General features: G+C 40.3%; 1 protein-coding gene across 3 annotated transcripts in view; it reads right to left on the bottom strand.

Annotated features, from left to right (window-relative positions):
* COPG2 (coatomer protein complex subunit gamma 2) overlaps positions 1–22,999 on the bottom strand; it is a 144,612-nt gene that overhangs the window by 107,831 nt on the left and 13,782 nt on the right. For all 3 annotated transcript variants that reach the window (XM_027538975.1, XM_027538973.1, XM_027538974.1), the window contains one exon: positions 12,655–12,734. In XM_027538975.1, the coding sequence (XP_027394776.1) occupies positions 12,655–12,734 (80 nt within the window). The remainder of the gene's footprint in view (positions 1–12,654; positions 12,735–22,999) is intronic.

The following is a 22,999-nucleotide window of genomic DNA, read 5'->3' as shown; positions in this document are numbered from 1 at the left end:
GTGGGAATGCAAACTAGTACAGCCACTATGGAGAACAGTGTGGAGATTCCTTAAAAAACTGGAAATAGAACTGCTGTACAACCCAGCAATCACACTGCTGGGCATACACACTGAGGAAACCAGAACTGAAACAGACATGTGTACCCCAATGTTCATCCGAGCACTGTTTATAATAGCCAGGACATGGAAGCAACCTAGATGTCCATCAGCAGATGAATGGATAAGAAAGCTATGGTACATATACACAATGGAATATTACTCAGCCATTAAAAAGAATACATTTGAACCAGTTCTAATGAGGTGGATGAAACTGGAGCCTACTATACAGAGTGAAGTAAGCCAGAAAGAAAAACACCAGTACAGTATACTAATGCATATATATGGAATTTAGAAGGAAGGTAACAATAACCCTGTATGCGAGACAGCAAAAGAGACACAGATGTACTGAACAGTCTTTTGGACTCTGTGGGAGAGGGCGAGGGCGGGATGATATGGGAGAATGGCATTGAAACATGTAATATATCATATGTGAAACGAATTGCCAGTCCAGGTTTGATGCATGATACAGAGTGCTTGGGGCTGGTGCACTGGGATGACCCAGAGGGATGGTATGGGGAGGGAAGTGGGAGGGAGTTTAGGATGGGGAACACATGTACACCCATGGTGGACTCAAGTCAATATATGGCAAAACCAATACAATATTGTAAAGTAAAATAAATTAATTATTTTTTTAAAAAGGCATGGCTACATTCCAAAAAAACTTAACTTACAAAATGGTACAACAGCTTTGGCCACTGGCCACAGTTTGCCAACAGCTGCTCTGAATTTCTGTTTAGCTTAGGCTGCCCTGACAGTAAAGGCTTACCTACAGATAAGTTTATTTGGGAATGTGTTCTGAGGGAGAAGTAAAAGATAAGGAAGTAAACAAAGGAGGAGGGAAAATCAACCCAGACAAGTTTTCTCTAGTGAATCACTGCCACAAGCACCTGGTTATTTAATGAGCAACCTACTGAGGAACCTAATGAAATATATCTCAGCAACCACACACTCAAGGAATGAAAAAGAATTTATCCACAAGCTCTTCGCCCCTGGTAGAGAGTTAACCCCAGAGAGTTAACTCCCCGTTCTCTTAACATTCACATGTTAACTCACAAATATGATTTCAGAGTATGTACAAGAAATCTCAGGGCAGAAAGCAAAACGTTCACGACATGCTTCAAGTGAAGCACTATCGATGCAAGTAAGCTGGGCCCTCGTGGAAATGCTGACCACAGCCACAACTGGAACCAAAGACGAGGCTGAAGAAACGTGAGGTAGCTTGAAAGCGGCACCCAGTACGGCTCATCCTTTGTACCCCTCAAGTTGGAACATGTCTTCCATTGAATCTACTCTATCACTGAGTCTTTAGGATGGTACCGTTCACTATTTCTACGAGAGACAGGAAGATGAGTAGAACATGGTAGAATCCTTGCTGCTACAGCTCATTTCAAAGCCATAACCGATACTCATCATCTCCTTCATATAACCATCCATTCTGTATTTCCCTCACTCTTGGCCAGCACCTTCATCTTATCTTGGTTATGCCTCTGGTAGGTGACTCAAACCTTTATCCCAAGGGATCCACACCTTTTGTTGGTTTTACCCTGGTTGGACCATTGGTTGTTCTCTAATCATCACTTTCCCATGCATGAATGCACCAAAATATACTTGAGTGAATACTCTGAATTCTGGATACAGTCCTCTCTGTCACCTTTATATGAACAACCCTAGATCCTGGTCGGAATCAAGGTCAATTACCTCTATAAGTACATCACCGCCTCCCATCGCCTGCTGGTCCACTAGGCATGAAGAACACAAAGTGACCCAGTAATAGTCGTCATTTTGAATGTTTAACTGGTTCACTTGCTGCTCCAGGGCTGTTCTGACTCTGGAGTGTGTGATGCCTTAGGTTTGCCAACCTGTTACTCAGACATGTAGCATCCAGAAGTGTGGGACAACTCTGAGCTGAAGATAATCCATAACCAATGGGAACCAGGGATCAATGGGTTAAGTGCTTCCCTTTTTTCATCCCTTGAAAACATTGTCCCCTGGGAACTGGGACCTCTAATCCATACTTAGAGTGAGAAGTGGAAAAATAAATTCTCCAAGTGGGTCACTGGGAGTGAGGGAGAGGGGCTGGTCCTATTTCTAACTATGGATTTCTGGACCCACCTGGTCTATTTACTGGCGACAGTACCATACACTGGCAACTGATCCAGTGCATACATGGCATCTTGGAGGAGAATTCCCAACCTCACAGGGTCTACCTCCAACCTACTACTTCAGCTGAGTAGTCAACAGGCCATGTCGTCACGGCAGCCGGCTGTCTCCTTCTAGGTGACACACAATGTAGCGGAACTACTGCCTTCCTCCCTTGTCATGAACCCACGTCACTCCATTTTTGCCATAAAATGAGTGGCAGTGTCATGTAGGATACCATGACAATAAATCAAGAATAACTGTTTATACAACAACTTGCACCTACTGCAAACCTCTAGTTTATTCTCTATTTTATGGTGTTTGGGTCATGCAATTTAAAAAAAATTATGGAGTCAAATTTATCAACCCTTTCTTTCACTGCCTCTGGATTTTAGTGGTAATTACAAACCTTTTCCCCACAGCAAGGTTTTCCTCTAGTACTTATATAGCTTCATCTTTTAAAATTTATATTCCTTATCTTTTCAGAGTTTACTTATTTATATGTTGTGAAATACAGATAAAATTTTATCTTTTTATAAGTGGCTACTCAGTTGTCCCAGCATCATGTATAAAAAAAGTACACGTTAAGCTGGAAAGAGAAAAATATTGTATATTAATACAAATATATGAAATCTAGAAAAATGGTACTGACGAACCTATTTGTAGGGCAGGAATAGAGACACAGACGTAGAGAACAGACTTGAGTCCACAGCAGGTGAAGGAAAGGGTGGGACAAACTGAGAAAGCAGCATGGACATGTATACACTGCCATGTACGGAAGAAATAGCTAGTGGGAAGATGCTGTAGAGCACAGGGAGCTCAGCTCTATGCTCTGTGATGACATACCAGGGTGGAATGAGAGGGAGGTCGGGAGGAGGCTCAGGAGGAAGGGGATATATGTATATTTACAGCTGATCTACACTGTTGTATGGCAGAAACTAACACAACATTGTAAAGCAATGTTATACTTCAATTAAAAAATAAATTACAAAAAAAAAAAAAAAGATCCTGCATGCCACAACTAAAACCCGGCACAGCCAAATAAATTACTTTTTTAAAAGTACATGTTTGAAACTGGAGCCTATTATACAGAGTGAAGCCAGAAAGAAAAACACCAATACAGTATACTAATGCATATATATGGAATTTACAAAGATGGTAACGATAACCCTGTATGTGAGACAGCAAAAGAGACACAGATGTATAGAACAGTCTTTTGGACTCTGTAGGAGAGGGCAAGGGCAGGATGATATGGAAGAATGGCACTGAAACATGTAAATTATCATATGTGAAACAAATTGCCAGTCCAGGTTTGATGCATGATACAGGGTGCTCGGGGCTGGTGCACTGGGATAACCCAGAGGGATGGGATGGGGAGGCAGGTGGGAGGGAGGTTCAGAATGGGGAACACATGTACACTCATGGCAGATTCAAGTCAATGTATGGCAAAACCAATACAATATTGTAAAGAAAAGTAAATAAATAAACAGAAAAAAAAATAAAGTACATGTTTACCCCAGTGATTAGAGATGCCACCTTCATCATATACTAACTTTTCACATATACTTGGGTCTAGTTCTGCACTTTCCATTTGTATCAGAGAAGTCCACAAAATGTGGATCAGTACAGCTGAGGTGACGCTTTACTAGCCATAGTGATAGTTTCCACTGGTCTCTTTGTCTATGGTACTAACTCCTACCAGAAGCATATGGGAAATCCAACTCCTCTACATCCTTGGTAATATTTGGTAAAGTGAGTCTATTTAATTTTTAGTTGATTCAAAGATGTATAGTGGTATCTCATTGTGGTTTTAAATGGCACATCTCAGGGTTTCAGGTGTCTGAAATACTGCTGTCACATCACAGTAATGTTCCAGAACTAGGGCTGGCCTCAAGCAAGACCAGAAAGTAAAGAGAAAAACAAGAACAAACAAGGATTCTGCCCCCATGCTCTCCAGCTTGCAGAGGTCTTGTCTTTAACCTGTGCTCAGGATTGAGACAGGCTTCAGTCTTTGTTGACTCCTCCCACCATACAGTTCTTGGATTAGTCCATTCTTGGTCCAAAATAACCATGAAACTCACCATATTGTTATTCATTCAGTTCAGTCACTCAGTCGTGTCTGACTCTTTGCGACCCACTGGATTGCAGCACACGAGGCTTCCCTGTCCATCACCAACTCCTGGAGCTTGCTCAAACTCATGTCCATCAAGTTGGTGATGCCATCCAACCATCTCAATCCTCTGTTGTCCCCTCTCCTCCTGCCTTCAATCTTTCCCAGCATCAGGGTCTTTTCCAGTGAGTTAGTTCTTTGCATCAGGTGGCCAAAGTATTGGAGTTTCAACTTCAGCATCAGTCCTTCCAATGAATATTCAGGACAAATTTCCTTTAGGATGGACTGGTTTGACCTCCTTGCAGTCCAAAGGACTCTCAAGAGTCTTTTTCAACACCACAGTTCAAAAGCAGCAATTCTTTGGCACTCAGCCTTCTTTATGGTCCAACTCTCACATCTATACATGACTACTGGAAAAACCATAGATTTGACTAGACAGACCTTTGTTGGCAAAGTAATGTCTCTGCTTTTTAATGTGCTGTCTAGGTTGGTCATAGCTTTTCTTTCAATGAGCAAGTGTCTTTTAGTTTAATGGCTGCAGTCACCATCTGTAGTAATTTTGGAGCCCAAAATAATTAAGTCTCTCACTGTTTCCACTGTTTCCCCATCTATTTGCCATGAAGTGATGGGACTGGATGCCATGATCTAATTCACTGTTATTATTCAAAGGCCTCAGGTATACCTGTATACCTTTCTATACCTCTGTCCAGAGGTTTTTGTTGTAATTATTGGAATAGATGACCTGTCATGACCTTACTTCATCTTGGCTAAAATTAGAAGTCCCCTGACCTTCCCTTTTACTCGCTGGTGTTCATTAAAGAAGAGAAGGGAATTTTATGACTTGGCATCATTTTCATCATTTTCTCTCAAAAGTCTTCCACAATTTCATTTTAATAGAGAATAAGTATTTAATAGAGAATAAGAATCGAAATAAACTGGGGCAGTGTGTGTGTCAACTGGGCAGGAGAGAGGGAAGAAAAGCAGCATATAGAAAGGTTTCACAACACCCATTAAACCCACTGAGACAGTTAATTTTCTGTGTCAACTTCACTGAGTTAAGGGATGCCCAGATAACTGGTAAAATATTACTTCTGGGTGTGTCTGCTGCTGCTGCTGCTAAGTCGCTTCAGTCATGTCCGACTCTGTGCGACCCCATAGACGGCAGCCCACCAGGCTCCCCGTCCCTGGGATTCTCCAGGCAAGAACACTGGAGTGGGTTGCCATTTCCTTCTCCAATGCATGAAAATGAAAAGTGAAAGTGAAGTCGCTTAGTCGTGTCCGACCCTCAGCGACCCCATGGACTGCAGCCCACCAGGCTCCTCCGTCCATGGGATTTTCCAGGCAAGAGTACTGGAGTGGGGTGCCATTGCCTTCTCTGACTAGGAGAGCTTTTTCCAGAAGAGACTGGCATTTGAATCAGTAAGCTGAATAAAGAACAGAACAGCCACTTCTGTGAAAAAAATAAAATGGAGTAATCAGATATGCAAGAAAATTCAGTTCTATGGTTCTGAAAGCCAAAGATGGTAGAACTTCATGGAGTGTCTAACCATATTAAAGCTAAGAGAGTAGCCAAGTAAAATATGGACTGAAAACTCAGCTTTTGGGATTCTGCAATTAAGAGATTACTAGAAATCTTTGAGAGAGAAGTTTCACTAGAGTGATGGCTAAGTCAAATTAGAATAGTATCTCACTTCCTTTCTTATTCTACACCAAGTCCTGGTAGACATAATGTCAGGGACAGCATTACCATTCAAATCGAAAGGCTGTTTCAGGCTTGAATATTTCTTACCAAGTCTGTGGATGGTCTTAGCTTCTTGCTTCCTTCAGAAACTAAAGTACTATCTTCCTCTTGCCCACATCCTCACATTATTCCCACAACTGATATCAAAACTGCCTGCCAGACAGTCATTCCCATAGCCCTTAGCCCCCTTATTTCTTCCTAAACCACAGTCTCTAAACTGAAACTGTGAAATTTCCTGAGACTAGGGATATAACTAATCACATACTGATATCCACTCCCCCACGATACTTGCCATGTGAGCCATGGGTCAGTCCTCAGGACTCAATCCCAGAATTCTAAGCAATCTTCAGATGCAGACTTTCACTGGTGAGTCTCATTAGACAGGGGTAAAACAGTGTGACCAGACTGTCCATATACTTGACCATCCTTAAGCCACTAACTAAATCTGTGTTTTTTCTTTAAATGAGTTTTAATTTATATACAATTAAAAAATGTCAGCTTAAGTGTTTGGTTAGATGGCATTTGGAGTCACTCATGTAAGCTCTATCCAAAATAAATACTGTATACTTCCTTCATCTCAGAAAGCTCCCTCATTCCCACATCTAGTCAGTTTCCTCCAATCTACCAGACTTTTGGTTTCTATCACCACAGCTGAGTTTTGGCTGGTCTTTGAATTTATATAAAAAGAGTCATCCAAGCATTCTTTTTGTGTGTCCTCTTTTGTTCCAACATACTATTTTAGGGGTGTGTCTGTGTTGTTGCTTGAATCAGTAATTTGTTCTTTTTTATTGCTCAGTAGTGATCCACTATATTAATAAAACACAATTTGTTTAGCCATCCTCCTGTTGATGAACCTTTGGATTGTTTCTAGTTTAGGGCTATCACAAAGCTGCAATCAAATTCTTGTACAGTCTTTTTCTGTGGTCAAAGATTTTCATTTTCTTGGGTAAATATATAGCAGTAAAATCACTGGTCACAGGGTAGGTATATGTTTAACTTCATAAGCAACTGCCAAACCTTTTCTGAGGTTGCTGTACCATTCTACATTCCCATCTACAATCTATGACAGCTTCAACTGCTCCATACACTGGATACTGGAGTAGGGTTGTTGATTTAGTACTGTCAGGCTTTGCTGGTTTAACCATTTTAGTGAATGTGAAAGATACCTTACTCAAGTTTTTCATTTCCCTGATGACTAATAATATTGAGAACATTGCCATGTGCTTATTGGCTCTTTATATATATTCTTTAGTGAAGTGTATGCTTTCAGATCTTCTCAATATCCATGCTAACATAATTGCCTATGGATACAGAATGGTCATCTAATACATTTGTTTTCTATTCCTGCTACAACAAATGACCACAATTAGAGGCTTAAAATAATAAAAGTACATTATCTTATAGTTAGTCCTATGGGCTAGAATTCCAACTTGGTCTCACTGGGCTAAAATCATGTCAGCAGGCCTGCATCCATCTCATAGGCAAAATACATTCACCCCATGCCAAGATTCCCCCAAATCAACACATTACAGCATTAGCTCAAAGTCCAAAATCTCACTTAAATCTCACCCAACTCAAAGCACCAATCTTATTATCAAAAATCATAAGGGATGGGTGAGAAAGGGTATAATTTATCCTGAGGCAAAATTCCTCTCTACCCGTGGACATGCTAAACTTTAAAACAAGTTCCCTGCTCTGAAACACAAAGATGGGACCTGGCATCGCAGAACACACACAAACATTCCTATTCAAAAAGAGAAAATGGAAGGCTAAAAAAGAGTTACTGGCCCCAGACGATTCTGAAATCCATCCAGGCAAACAGGAAGAGGGTTCAAGTCCTAAGCAGAATTCACTAGGTTCTCAGCTCTACCCTATGGGCCTGCAGCTCTGCCCTCTGAGCCATCCTTCCTTTTTATAAAGGGCAGCCTGTGTTTAAAGCTGAGGAGTCTTCCCAGCCTGTCTCCTGCCTGCAGAATTCTGGGGCTCTGACAGCCCTCTTTCACTTCGTCTCTGGTCCTTTCAGTCCACGCTGGCAGTGTTTCTGCTGGTGTGAGGTTCTCAAGCGCCTTGTGGGACTACCATATTTGTACAGACTTACTCCACTAGTCAAGAGGTTCCTCCACAGATCTTGCCTAGATAATCCCATCTCTATTTTCAGCTTCTGCTTAGATGCTGAGGGAATCTATGAGTCACACCCTAGATCTCTCAGAGTGGTTTGTGTGAGTGAATATTCTGACCTTTTAATCTGAGGTTTGAGCAAAAGGCTATACAGCAACTGATTTTTTTCCTCTAAAGAATGCTTTCCAAACACACATCTCTTGATTTGAGCATCCTCTGCCATTTTTGTAGGCTGAGAATTTCCAAAATCAGCAACTTCTGCTTTATTTTTGTTGTTTTTGAGGTGTAATTGATCATACAACATTATATTAGTTTCAGGTGTACAACACAACGATTCAGTATTTATCAAGATCTCCTGGTTCACATTTAACAGGTCTCTCCTCAATTTTTACTGTACTCTCAAATTTTACTAAATGACAAAGAGAGAAATCAAGTCACACCTCAACATTCTGCTTAGAAATCTCAGTTAAATATCCAAATTCATGTTTGCAAGCCCCTCTTTCCACCTAGGGCAGGATACAGTGAGACTAAGCTTCCTGCCACACTATAACAAGGATCCCCGTCCCCCAGTTTCTATTAATAATAGAAACTTCTTCCTCATTTTCTCCTGAGCCCTCACCACCAGCACCTTTAATGTCCATGTTTCTGTCAACAGTCTGTTCACAATGATACCTGATAAACGTTTTCTCTATCCTGCTGCTCACTTCCTTCTTAGTCTAGAAGAGGCATTAATGGTCATATTTCTACTAACAGTTTGTTCAAGGCAGTGCAGAATTTTTCTATCATGCTCCCCAAACTCTGCCAGCACATGCTCACTACCCAATTACAAAGCCATTTCCACATTCTTAGGTATTTGTTACAGCAGCCCCCCACTTTCAGGTATCAAAGGCTCTTACTAGTTTTCTTTTTTCCAGTTTTGAGATGTGAGTGACATATAACACTGTCTAACTTTAAAGTGTACAAGGTACTGATCTGATACACTAGTATACTGCAAAATCCAGTAGATTTCAATTGTTGCTGTAACAAATTATCACAAACTTAAGAGGCTTAAGACAACATTCATGTCTTTACCTTGCAGTTCTGTAAGGTGAGGTCCAACACAGGCCTCTGTGGGCTAGGATCAAGGTATGAGCAAGAAGGCATTCCTTTCTGGGGGCTGTCGGGGTTCATTCATTTCCCTGCCTTTTCCAACTTCTGAGGTTACCCATATTTCCTTGGTTTGTGGTCCCCTTCCTCCATCTCCAAATCCAGCAAAAACAGTGCAGCTCTGTGGCCCTGCTTCCACCATCACATCCCTTTACTGAGGCTTTTCTTCAGCCTCTCTCTTCTACGTAAGGGCACTTAGCCTTGTATTGGGCCCACGTGGATAACCCAGGATATACTCCCTATCTGCTGATTAGCAACTGGAATTCCCCTTTGCCATGGACCATACTGACAGGTCCTAGGAATTAGGACAGGGAGGCCTTGTGGGTGGAAGAGTATTATTCTGCCCACAACATCTACTAATCACTTCAAACAAACAAGAAGCAAACCACAATGTAAAGCGGCCTAACAGGACTCAGGTGGAAGTACTACCTACCAGCTACACGAAGGAATGAAAATCCTCAATCAACAGTTGATACTCTATTTTTAACTTTTCCACTATTCAGGGAGACTAGCAATCTCGGTCGGAGAAGGCAATGGCACCCCACTCCAGTACTCTTGCCTGGAAAATCCCATGGACAGAGGAGCCTGGTAGGCTGAAGTCCATGGGGTTGCTAAGAGTCGGACATGACTGAGTGACTTCACTTTCACTCTTCATGCATTGGAGAAGGAAATGGCAACCCACTCCAGTGTTCTTGCCTGGAGAATCCCAGGGACGGGGGAGCCTGGTGGGCTGCCGTCTATGGGGTCGCACAGAGTCGGACACAACTGAAGCAATTTAGCAGCAGCAGCAATCTCGGGGAAGATTTTCTTTGTTTTTGTTTTTTATTTGTGCCACTTGTGGTGAGTTAACTAATCTTAGTTAACTAAGTACCCATTTTCAATCCCTTCTCTCAAGCTTGCCCCTTGGGCTATAAAAGCTAAATACTCACTTTCCTGGCCTCCTAAGGTTAGTCATTACACAGTTGTGCCAATGAAATCTAAAAATTGCCTTGGGAAAAGCTTTTGCATACCTGATGAAAGAGGCAGATGGTGCTGGCTTTCTCTGGCCCCCTTCCCAGTACCCATCCCATCTTGAATGGTGCATTGCCAATAATTCAGGCATCTATTTTGCAATAATGTGAGGATGTCCCAAAGAATTTAAGACATGTCAGCCCTGACACTGCTGAGCCACTGAAACAACACCAGTTTCTCTGCCTATTTTACGTGTTACTATTTACATCTGGCTCTGTTCTTTTCAGCTGAAAGCTTTACTAATTGAAACTTCAACACAACTGCTGGTTAAGCATAAGTATCCTCCTCCAAAATTTATTTTGCTATACAAATATCAGATTCACTTGAATGAGTTATAATTAATAACTATTAACTATAACTATTAATAACTATTTTTCTAAATAACATTTGTTAAATGTCTTAGGACTCTAAATTACACATTCTCATTCTAGAAAATTTGAAAATTATCAAAAGTTTAAAGAATATAAATAGCTACAATTCTAAACACCCAGAGATAACTTACTGGTAATGAATCAGTGTATTTTCAGCCATAAATTTTTATAAATATACTTAGAATATTTTTAAGACTATAAGGAATATACAGACTTGAATCCAACTCTCATTCAGCACTGTACTGAGGACTTTTTCATATCATTAAAGATGTTTCAAAAATATATCCAAAAAATTAAAATATTTCATCAATAATGAATGCTATCTCTGATTGTTTTCTGAGGATAATTTCATAGATGTGGAATTACTGGATTAAAGGGATAAACCCTTTCAAACATTCAACAAATGCTGCCACACTGCTTTCTAGAAAAACTGAACCAATTCATTATTCTACCTCCTGTTTACGAGAAAATCAATATCCCTTACAAGTACTGACTGACTTTTTTCTTTTTTGCCAATGTGATTGGCAAAAATATTGTAATTTTCCAAAATTTATACAGAACTCATAAACTCACTGCAAAAACAAAAAAAAGATTTAAAATGGGCAGATGTGAATAGACATTTTTCCAAAGAAGACATACAGATGGCCAACAAGTACATGAAAAGATGCTCTACTTCATTAGTTATCAGGAGAATGTAAATCAAAACCACAATAAGATTATCACCTCACACCTATTAGAATGGCTATTAACAAAAACACAGAAATAGCAAGCGTTGAGGACATGAAGAAAAGAGAACCCTCTGCACTGCTGGTGGGAATGTAAACTGGTACAGCCATTAGGGAAAACAGTATGGAGATTCCTCAAAAAGCTGAAAATAGAACTACCATATAGCAATTCTATTTCTGGGTATTCATCTGAAGAAAACAATAACACTAATTCAAATATATATATGCATTCCCATGTTCACTGCAGCATTACTTACAATTGCCAAGATATGGAAACAAGCTAAGTATCCATCAATAGATGAATGGATAAAGAAATTGAGGTATATATATGCACTGGAATATTATTCAGCCATTAAAAAGAATGAAATCCTGCCATTTGTGACAATATATATGGACCCTGAGAGCCTTACGTTAAGTGAAATAAGTCAGACAGAGACAAATACCATATAATAGTTCTTATATGTGGAATTTAAATAAGTAAATAAATATACATATATAAAACCAAGCTCATAGATACAGAGAACAGGTTAGTGGATGCCAGAGGCAGGGACTAGGGGTGAAATAGGTGAGCTGCTCGGGTTTTTGGGGTGTTTATTTTTTTTAGTTTAAATAATTTGAATTTAAAAGCATAAAAAAATATTGTAACTCATTCTTGAATTTTTAATTTACATTTTTTGGTTACTAGAGAATGACTAGTATATTTAGTCATTCTAAATGACTAAATGAGAATGAGTAAAGATATTTAGATTCTTTATATTAGTTATTTTATTAATTATCACATGGAGATAACTTTTGAAATAGAAGAGTTCTTTATATATTATAGATATTAGTCTTTTGATGTACTTATATTTTATTTCATAAAGCAACTATAATATAAAATTTTAAATTTTTAAATAATATTTTATTTCAGTGCATCATTTACTTTTTAGTTTTGTTTGATGACATACTATGATTCTAAATGTAATCAATCTATTAGCATTAGCCTTTGTAACTTCCTTTTTTGCTTTATCAGACAGGGATGGTTTTCATAGGATGACAACCACATTTTAGAAAAGAATGCTCTTTGACATTATATTCTTTTTTAAATTCTTATTGGCTTTCTTACAGTCAAAATGTAAAATTAATAGAAAGAGGACAACAAATACTCCACTAAATATTTAAGTATCCCATCCCAGGTTTTAACTATTCACATACCTGCTTGTAACAATTATCACATCCTCAGAGATGGTAGCCATTTCTTTGATGGTAAGGTAGCACATTCTTCTCAATGTTTGCTAAAAAATTATTTATAAAAGGCAACAGGTTATTCATAAGGAAATGGTTTTTTAAACTGTTTGAAATGAGGACCCCAAATAGATATACTTACAAAACTATTCTTAACAAGATTATCATCTACCCTTTTGATATTTGGCAAAACTAATACAATTTTGTAAAGTTTAAAAATAAAATAAAATTGTAGTTGGAAAAAAAAATAAATAAAAAAATAAAAATGTCTGGATGAGGGGACTTCTGTGGCATTCCAGTGGTTAAAACACCACATTCCCAATGCTGGGGGCCTGGGTTTAATCCCTAGTCAGGTACCTAAGATCCTGCATGCTACAGGGTGTAGCCACAAAAGAGAGAGACAGAGAAATGCCTAGATGAGAAAATGTTCAGAATTCTACTATTTCCTAAACACAAGTAACTGATGCACTAAGAGTGGAAAACATCTAGATGAAAATACAAACATTCAATTCATTATATGGGTCTTTATACAGAAACACCCACACTGTGACTCTGACAGTGAGTCCAAAGAGAGGTTTTTCAGAGAGCTAAAGGCGTGTCCTAAAAAATATTTTTTCATTCTTTAAAAATATATACACAGACATGCAGACTCTGTGTTTTCCTCAGTTTAGCATATTTTTCCTTAGGCATTTGTAGTTGTATAACTAACTTCTATTTTCAATTATCAAGATTTCTACATGGATACCTGGATCCAAAATCAGTGTTAAACTAGCAATAATTAAGTTTTGCCCACCCTGTCTCCTTACCTGGATTTCTAATTTTATTTATAAACATTCATACTCAATGCTAGTAGGAGTGGTTCCTCTCACCTGTCTTGCCTCCTTATTTATCAAGTAACTTCAAATTTCTTATGAGTAGTGAAACTCAAATACCTCAGACCCAGCTTGAGTCTGAGCGGTACAAAGGATCTGCTGGAGACTACTGAGCCCGTGAAGGAACAGACAGAACAGAGTGAGGATCTTCATGGTGATTAAACACAGAAAAAAATCACCCCAGAAAGAGAAAGGCAGCACGTGGCAGATGAATGAGGCATACCACATCCATCTGAAGCTACTATGAGAAGAAAGCAAAAAATGAGAATCAAAATTTCAGAGCAAAAGAAAATTTACACTCCCTTGTAATAAAAATCTACCATGAAGCAGAATAAAACTATAGATATGAAAAAAGTAGCTAAAGCACAAAAAATTGAGGCTTACCACTTTAGTCATTGGGGAAATACAAATTATAGCCACATTTCAGATATCACCTCACACCTACCAAAATGGCTAAAACTTAAAAAGAGTGATAATACAGTGTTGACAAAGATGTGTTTTTAACAAGTAAAATATATGACCTAAACAAATACAAAAATGCTGAATAAAATGGGAACAAAAAGATTTTAATATGAAGCCAAAAGCAAAGTGAAGGGACATTCACAGGTGCCAAAGATGGAAAAATAAGTAACTCACAGCCACAGAAGTACAAGCTCAGGGTCTTGCATAGGATAAAGTATCTATAGTCTACAAAGGTTGGGATTCTAAAAGGTATATTTTTCAGGCACAGGGAAACTATTCTAGGTAATAACTCAGAAATACAGCAAGGAGTGAAGAGTTAAAAAAAAAAAGTGGTAAACAGTAACAAGACAGTGTGATATTGGCAAAAGAATGGACAAATACATCAATGCAACAGAAGAGACAACCAAGAAATATACTCACATAAATACAGCCAACTCATCTTTGACAAAGAAGCAAAGGCAACACAATGGAGTGAAAACAGTCTCTTCAACAAATGGTGGCAGAACTGGATACCACAAGCCAAGAAGTTGAATCTAGATGCAAACCTTACACTCTCCTCACAAAATTATCTCAAAATCAATCACAAACCTAAATGTAAAATGCAGAACAATCAAGTTCCTAGTAGAACACACAGAAGGAAACCTAGATGATGTTTATTTAGTATGGTGATGGTTTGTGAGATACAACCCCAAAGGCAAGATCCATGAAAGAAATAATCGATAGGTCAGCCTTTAATACAATTCAACACTGCTGCTCTGCAAAAGACAGTGTCAAGAGAATGAGAAGATAACACAGACTGGGAAAAATATTTACAGAACACATAACTGAGAAAAGATCCAAAATACACCCAAAAAATCCTCTTTAGAATCAAAATAAGAAAACATAATATTAAAATGGGCCGAAGATTTTAGCAGATAACTACACTTAAGAAGATAAAACAGATGGCAAATAAGTATATGAAAGGATGCTGAATGTTATATTCATCAGGGAAAGTTAAATTATTAATAAGACAAGGTATGACTACACCACTGACAGAATGGTCAAAATCAGGAACACCAACACCACCAAGTGCTGACGAGGATGGGGAGTCACAGGATCTCTCTTCACTGTTGGTGAACAAACACTGTACAGCCTCTTTGGAAGACAGTTTGACAGTTTCTTACAAAAACAAACATACACGTAACATGTGATCCAGCAATTGCTCACTTTGACATTTATTCACAGGAGTTGAAAACTTATGTCCACACAGAAACCTGACTTTATACCAGCTTGATTCATAATTGCCAAAATTGGAAGTAATCAAGATGTCCTTTAGTAAGTGAATGGATAAACTATGGGATATCCAAACAACAGAAAGTGATTCAGTGCTAAAAGGAAGCCATGAAAAAAAACAAAAAGGAACCTTAAAAACGTATTACGAAGTAAAAGAAACCAATATGAAAATGCTACATGCTGTTATGATTCCAATTATATGATAAAATAGCTAAGAAAAGAGAAGTGAAAGGCAAAGGAGAAAGGGAAAGATATACACAACTGAATGTAGAGTTTCAGAGAATAAAAAGGAGAGACAAGGACACCTTCTTAAGTGAACAGTACAAAGAAATAGAAGAAAAACAACAGAATGGGGAAGACTAGAGATCACTTCAAGAAAACTGGAGATACCAAGGGAACATTTCATGCAAAGATGGGCTCAATAGAAGACATAAATGGCAAGGACCTAACAAAAGCAAAAGAGATTAAGAAGAGGTGGCAAGAACACACACAAGAACTATACAAAAAAGGACTTAATGACCTGGATAACCACGATGGTGTGGTCACTCACCTAGAGCCAGATATTCTGGATTGTAAAGTCAAGTGGGCCTTAGAAGTGCTACTATGAACTAAGCTAGTAGAGGTGACAGAATTCCAGCTTCAGTTCAGTTCAGTCGCTCAGTCGTATCTGACTCTTTGCAACCCCATGAATCGCAGCACGCCAGGCCTCCCTGTCCATCACCAACACCAGAGTTCACTCAGACTCACGTCCATCGAGTCAGTGATGACATCCAGCCATCTCATCCTCTGTCGTCCCCTTCTCCTCCTGCCCCCAATCCCTCCCAGCATCAGAGTCTTCCAATGAGTCAACTCTTTGCATGAGGTGGCCAAAGTACTGGAGTTTCAGCTTTAGCATCATTCCTTCCAAAGAACACTCAGGACTGATCTCCTTCAGAATGGACTGGTTGGATCTCCTTGCAGTCCAAGGGACTCTCAAAAGAGTCTTCTCCAACACCACAGTTCAAAAACATCGATTCTTCGGCGCTCCGCCTTCTTCACAGTCCAACTCTCACGTCCATACATGACCACAGAAAAAAACCATAGCCTTGACCAGACGGACCTTTTTTGGCAAAGTAATGTCTCTGCTTTTTAATATGCTGTCTAGGTTGGTCATAACTTTCCTTCCAAGGAGTAAGCATCTTTTAATTTCATGGCTGCAGTTACCATCTGCAGTGATTTTGGAGCCCAAAAAAATAAAGTCTGACACTGTTTCCACTGTTTCCCCATCTATTTCCCATGAAGTGATGGGACCAGATGCCATGATCTTCATTTTCTGAATGTTGAGCTTTAAGCCAACTTTTTCACTCTCCACTTTTACTTTCATCAAGAGGCTTTTGAGTTCCTCTTCACTTTCTGCCATAAGGGTGGTGTCATCTGCATATCTAAGGTTATTGATATTTCTCCCAGCAATCTTGATTCCAGCTTGTGCTTCTTCCAGCCCAGTGTTTCTCATGATGTACTCTGCATATAAGTTAAATGAGCAGGGTGACAAAATACAGCCTTGACGTACTCCTTTTCCTATTTGGAACCAGTCAGTTGTTCCATGTCCAGTTCTAACTGTTGCTTCCTGACATGCATACAAATTTCTCAAGAGGCAGATCAGGTGGTCTGGTATTCCCATCTTAGCTATTTTAAATTTTAAAAGATGCTGCTGCTAAAGTGTTGCACACAATATGACAGCAAATATGGAAAATTCAACAATGGCCACGGGACTGGTAAAGGTAGGTTTCATTCCAATACCAAAGAAGGGCAATGCCAAAGAATGTTCAAATTATTACACAATTGTGCTTATTTCACATGTTAGCATGTAATGCTCAAAAATCCTCCAAGCTTGAAAACTATGTGAACTGAGAACTTTCAGTTGTATAAGCTGGATTTAGAAAAGGCAGAGGAACAAGGGATCTAATTGCTAACATCCACTGGATCATAGAAAAAGGAATTCCAGAAAAACATCCACTTCTGCTTCACCTGACTATGCTAAAGCCTTTGACTATGTGCATCACAGCAAACCATGGAAAATTCTTAAAGAGATGGGAATACCAGACCACCTTAGTCTCCTGAGAAACCTGTAGGCGGGTCAAGAACATCAGTTAGAACCAGACATGGAACAACTGACTGGCTCAAAATGGGGAAATGATATGTCAAGGCTGTATTTTGTCACCCTGCTTATTTAACTTATATGCAGAGCTGCTGCTGTTCAGTCACTCAGTCATGTCCAATCTCTGCAACCCCATGGACTGCAGCACACTAGGCTTCCCTATCCCTCACCATCTCCAGAGCTTGCTCAATCTCATGTCCATTGAGTCAGTGACTCCATCCAACCATCTCATCCTCTGTCGTCCCCTTCTCCTCCTGCCTTCAAACTTTCTCAGCATCACGGTCTTTTCTAATGAGTTGGCTCTTCCCATCAGGTGGCCAAAGTACTGGAGTTTCAGCTTCAGCATCAGTCCTTCCAATGAATACCCAGGACTGATTTCCTTTAGGATGGACTGGTTGGATCTCCTTGCAGTCTCCTTGCAGAATCCAAGGGACTCTCAAGAGTCTTCTCCAACACCACAGTTTAAAAGCATCAATACTTTGGCGTTCAGCCTTCTTTATGGTCCAACTCTCACATCCGTACATGCCCACTGGAAAAACCATAGCTTTTACCAAGCAGTTGTGTGGCGCAGGAGCGGCACCCTGCCGAGAGAAGACACTCCACGTCCAAGGTCAGAAGCGGCGGCCGTGAGGAGATACCCCAGGACCAAAGCCAGGAGCAGCAGCTGCGCTTCGCTGGACAGGCAGTGTGGAGATACGCCACGTCTAAGGTCAGAGAAATCCCAGTAAGACGGTAGGTGCTGGAGTGGCTATGAGATAACCCCACATCCAAGGGCAAAGGAGAAGGCCCAGCAAGATGGTAGAAGGGGTGAATCTGCATTTAGAATCAAATGTCATTCCCTCCAGAGATGCTCAGAAGTCTCAAACAAACCTTGTGCACACCAGGGCCCAGGAACACAACAGAGACTGAGACAGAACTGTGCTTGAGCGTCTCCTGTGGAAGTACGGGTCGTCGGTGGTCTGCCGCAGGGAGAGGGGCTCTGGGTGCAGCAGACTTGGGTATAGCATAAGCCCTCTTGGAGGAGGTGCAGGTTGCCATTAACCTCACCATAGAGCTGCCAGAACTTACACAGGACTGGGAAATAGACTCTTGGAGGGCACGATAGAACCTTATGCACCAGGACCCAGGAGAAAGGAGCAGTGACCCCACAGGAGACTGTCCAGACTTGCCTGTGGGTGTCTGGGAGTCTCCAGTGGAGGCGTGGGTCGATGGTGGCCTGCTGCAGGGTTGGGGGCACTAAGTGTAGCACTACATGCCTGGGATCTTTCAAGGGAGGTCACCATTATCTTCATTACCACCACCATAGTTTGGCCCCAGGTAAACAGCAGGGAGGGAACACAGCTCCACCCATCAACAGAAAATTGGATTAAAGATTTGCTGAGCATGGCCCCCTCAGTCAGTCTCTCCCATCAGGAAGCTTTCATAAGCCTCTTATCCTTCTCCATCAGAGGGCAGACAGACTGAAAACCACAATCACAGAAAACTAATCTAATCACATGGACCACAGCCTTGTTTAACTCAATGAAACTATGAGCCATGCCACGTAGGGTCACCCAAGACGGATGGGTCATGGTGGAGAGTTCTGACAAAATGTGGTCCACTGGAGAAGGGAATGACAAATAACTTCAGTATTCTTGCCTTGAGAACCCCATGAACAGTATGAAAGGCAAAAAGATAGGACACTAAAAGAGGAACTCCCCTGGTCTGGAGAAATAAGTCCAGAAAAAATGAAGAGATGGAACCAAAGCAAAAACACCACCCAGTTGTGGATATGACTGGTGATGGAAGCAAGGTCCAATGCTGAAAAGAGCAATATTGCATAGGAACCTGGAATGTTAGGTCCATGAATCAAGGCAGATTGGAAGTGGTCAAACAGCAGATGGCAAGAGTTAACGTTGACATTTTAGGACTCAGCGAACTAAAATGAACTGGAATGCGTGAATTTAACTCAGATGACCATTATATCTACTACTATGGGCAAGAATCCCTTAGAAGAAATGGAGTAGCCATCATAGTCAACAAGAGAGTCCGAAATGCAGTATTTGGATGTAATTTCAAAAACGACAGAATGATCTCTCTTTGTTTCCAAGGCAAACCATTCAATATCATGGTAATCCAAGTCCATGTCCCAACCAGTAATGCTGAGGAAGCTGAAGCTGAACAGTTCTAAGAAGACCTACAATACCTTCTAGAACTAACACCCAAAAAAGATGTCCTTTTCATTATAGGGGACTGGAATGCAAAAGTGGGAAGTCAAGAAACACCTGGAGTAACGCAAATTTGGCCTTGGAGTATAGAATGAAGCAGGGCAAAGGTTAACAGTCTTCCCAAGAGAACGCACTGGTCATAGCAAACACTCTCTTCCAACAACACAAGAGAACACTCTACACCTGGACATCACCAGATGGTAAATACCGAAATGAGATTGATTATATTTTTTGCAGCCAAAGATGGAGAAGCTCTATAAAGTCAGCAAAAACAAGACTGGGAGCTGACTGTGCCTCAGATCATGAACTCCTAGTTGCTAAATTCAGACTTAAATTGAAGAAAGTAGGGAAAACTACTAGCCCATTCAGGTGTGACCTAAATCAAATCCCTAACGATTATACAGTGGAAGTGAGAAACAGATTTAAGAGACTAAATCTGAAAGACAGAGTGCCTGATGAACTATGGATCGAAGTTTGTGACACTGTACAGGAAACATGGAGCTAGACCATCCCCAAGAAAAAGAAAAGCAAAAAAGCAAAATGGCTGTCTGAGGAGGCCTTACAAAAGCTGTGAAAAGAAGAGAAGCAAAAAGCAAAGGAGAAAAGGAAAGATATACCCATTTGAACGCAGAGTTCCAAGAATAGCAAAGAGAAACAAGAAAGCCTTCCTCAGTAATCAATGCAAAGAAACAGAGGAAAACAACAGAATGGGAAAGACTAAAGACCTCTTCAAAAAAAATCAGAGATACCAAGGGAACATTTCATGCAAAGATGGGCTCAATAAAGGATAGAAATGGTATGGACCTAACAGAAACAAGATATTAAGAAGAGGTGGCAAGAATACACAGGAGAACTGTACAAAAAGATCTTCATGACCCAGATAATCACGATGGTGTGATCACTCACCTAGAGCCAGACATCCTGGAATGTGAAGTCAAGTGAGCCTTAGGAAGCATCATTACGAACAAAGCTGGTGGAGGTGATGGAATTCCAGCTGAGCTATTTCAAATCCTAAAAGATGCTGCTGTGAAAGTGCTGCACTCAATATGCCAGCAAATTTGGAAACCTCAGCAGTGGCCACCGGACTGGAAAAGATCAGTTTGTATTCCAAGCCCAAAGAAAGGCAATGCCAAAGAATGCTCAAGCTACTGCACAATTGCACTCACCTCACATGCTAGCAAAATAATGCTCTAAATTCTCCAAGCCAGGCTTCAACAATACGTGAACCGTGAACTTCCAGATGTTCAAGCTGGTTTTAGAAAAGGCAGAGGAACCAGAGATCAAGTTGCCAACATCTGCTGGATTATCAAAAGAGCAAGAGAGTTCCAGAAAAACATCGATTTCTCCTTTATTGACTATGCCAAAGCCTTTGACTGTGTGGATCATAATAAACTGTGGAAAATTCTGAAAGAGATGGGAATACCAGAGCACCTGACCTGCCTCTTGAGAAATCTGTATGCAGGTTTGGAAGCAACAGCTAGAAATGGACATGGAACAACAGACTGGTTCCAAATAGGAAAAGGAGTACATCAAGGCTGTATATTGTCCCCCACTTATTTAACTTATATTCAGAGTACATCATGAGAAACGCTTGGTTGGATGAAGCATAAGCTGGAATCAAGATTTCTGGGAGAAATATCAATAACCTCAGATATGCAGATGATACCACCCTTATGGCAGAAAGCAAGGAAGAACTAAAGAGCCTCTTGATGAAGGTGACAGAAGAGAGTGAAAAAGTTGGCTTAAAGTTCAACATTCTGAAAACAAAAGATCATGGCGTCCGGTCCCATCACTTCACAGCAAATAGAAGGAGAAACAGTGGAAACAGTGGCTGACTTTATTTTGGGGGGTTCCAAAATCACTGCAGATGGTGACTGCAGCCATGAAATTAAAAGATGTTTACTTCTTGGAAGAAAAGTTATGACCAACCTAGATAGCATATCAAAAAGCAGAGACATTACTCTGCCAACAAAGGTCCATCTAGTCAAGGCTATGGTTTCTCCAGTGGTCATGTATGGATGTGAGAGTTGGACTCTAAAGCTGAGTGCCAAAGAATTGATGTTTTTGAACTGTGGTGTTGGAGAAGACTCTTGAGAGTCCCTTGGATTGCAAGGAGATCCAACCAGTTAATCCTAAAGGAAATCAGTCCTCAATATTCATTGGAAGGACTGATGTTGAAGCTGCAACTCCAATACTTTGGCCACCTGATGCAAAGAGCTGACTCGTTTGAAAAGACCCTGCTAGCATGTGAAATGAGTGCAACTGTGTGGTAGTTTGAGCATTCTCTGGCATTGCCCTTCTTTGGGATTGAAATGTAAACTGATCTTTTCCAGTCCTGTGGCCACTGCTGAGTTTTCCCTATTTGTTGGCATATTGAGTGCAGCACTTTAACAGCAACATCTTTTAGGATTTGAAATAGCTAAGCTGGAATTCCATCACCTCCACTAGCTTTGTTCATAGTGATGTTTCCTAAGGCCCAGTTGACTTCATACTCTAAGATGTCTGGCTTTAGGTGAGTGATCACACCATCATGGTTATCTGGGTTATTAAGATCTATTTTGTATAGTTCTTCTGTGTATTCTGCTGAGTACATCATGTGAAATGCTAGGCTGGATGAATTGTAAGCTGGAATCAAGACTGCTGGGAGAAATATCAACAACTTCGGATATGCAGATGATACCATTTTAATAGTGGAAAGCAAAGAGGAACTAAAGAGCCGCTTGATAAGGGTGAAAGAGGAAAGTGAAAAAGCTGACTTAAAACTCAACATTTGAAAACCTAAGAATATGGCATCTGGTTCTATCACTTCATGGCAAATAGATGGGGAAACCGTGGCAGATTTTATTTTCTTGGTCTCCAGAATCACTGTGGACAGTTACTGTAGCCACAAAATTAAAAAACACTTGTTCCTTGAAAGAAAAGCTATGACAAACTTAGTGTGTTAAAAAAGCAGAGACCTCGCTCTGCCGAAAAAGTATCATATATTCAAAGCTATGGTTTTTCTAGTAGTCATGTATGGATGTGAGAGTAGGACCATAAAGAAGGCTGAGCACCAAAAAACTGATGCTTCCAAACTATGGTGCCGGAAAAGACTCTTCAGAGTCTCTTTGATAGCATGGAGATCAAACAGTCAATCCTAAAGGAAATCAACCCTAAAATTTCATTGGAAGGACTGATGCTGAAGCTGAAGCTCCAATACTTAGGTCACATGATGTAAAGAGCCAACTCACTGGAAAAGACCCTGATGCTATGTAAGATTTAGGACAGGAGCAGAGGGGATGACAGAGGATGATATGGTTGGATGGCATCACTAACTCAATGGACATGGCTTTGAACAAACTCTGGGAGACAGTGAAGCATAGGAA

Source organism: Bos indicus x Bos taurus, chromosome 4 (genome assembly GCF_003369695.1).
Source record: "Bos indicus x Bos taurus breed Angus x Brahman F1 hybrid chromosome 4, Bos_hybrid_MaternalHap_v2.0, whole genome shotgun sequence".
NCBI lineage: Eukaryota > Metazoa > Chordata > Mammalia > Artiodactyla > Bovidae > Bos > Bos indicus x Bos taurus.
This window is presented reverse-complemented; position numbering and strand designations above follow the sequence as displayed.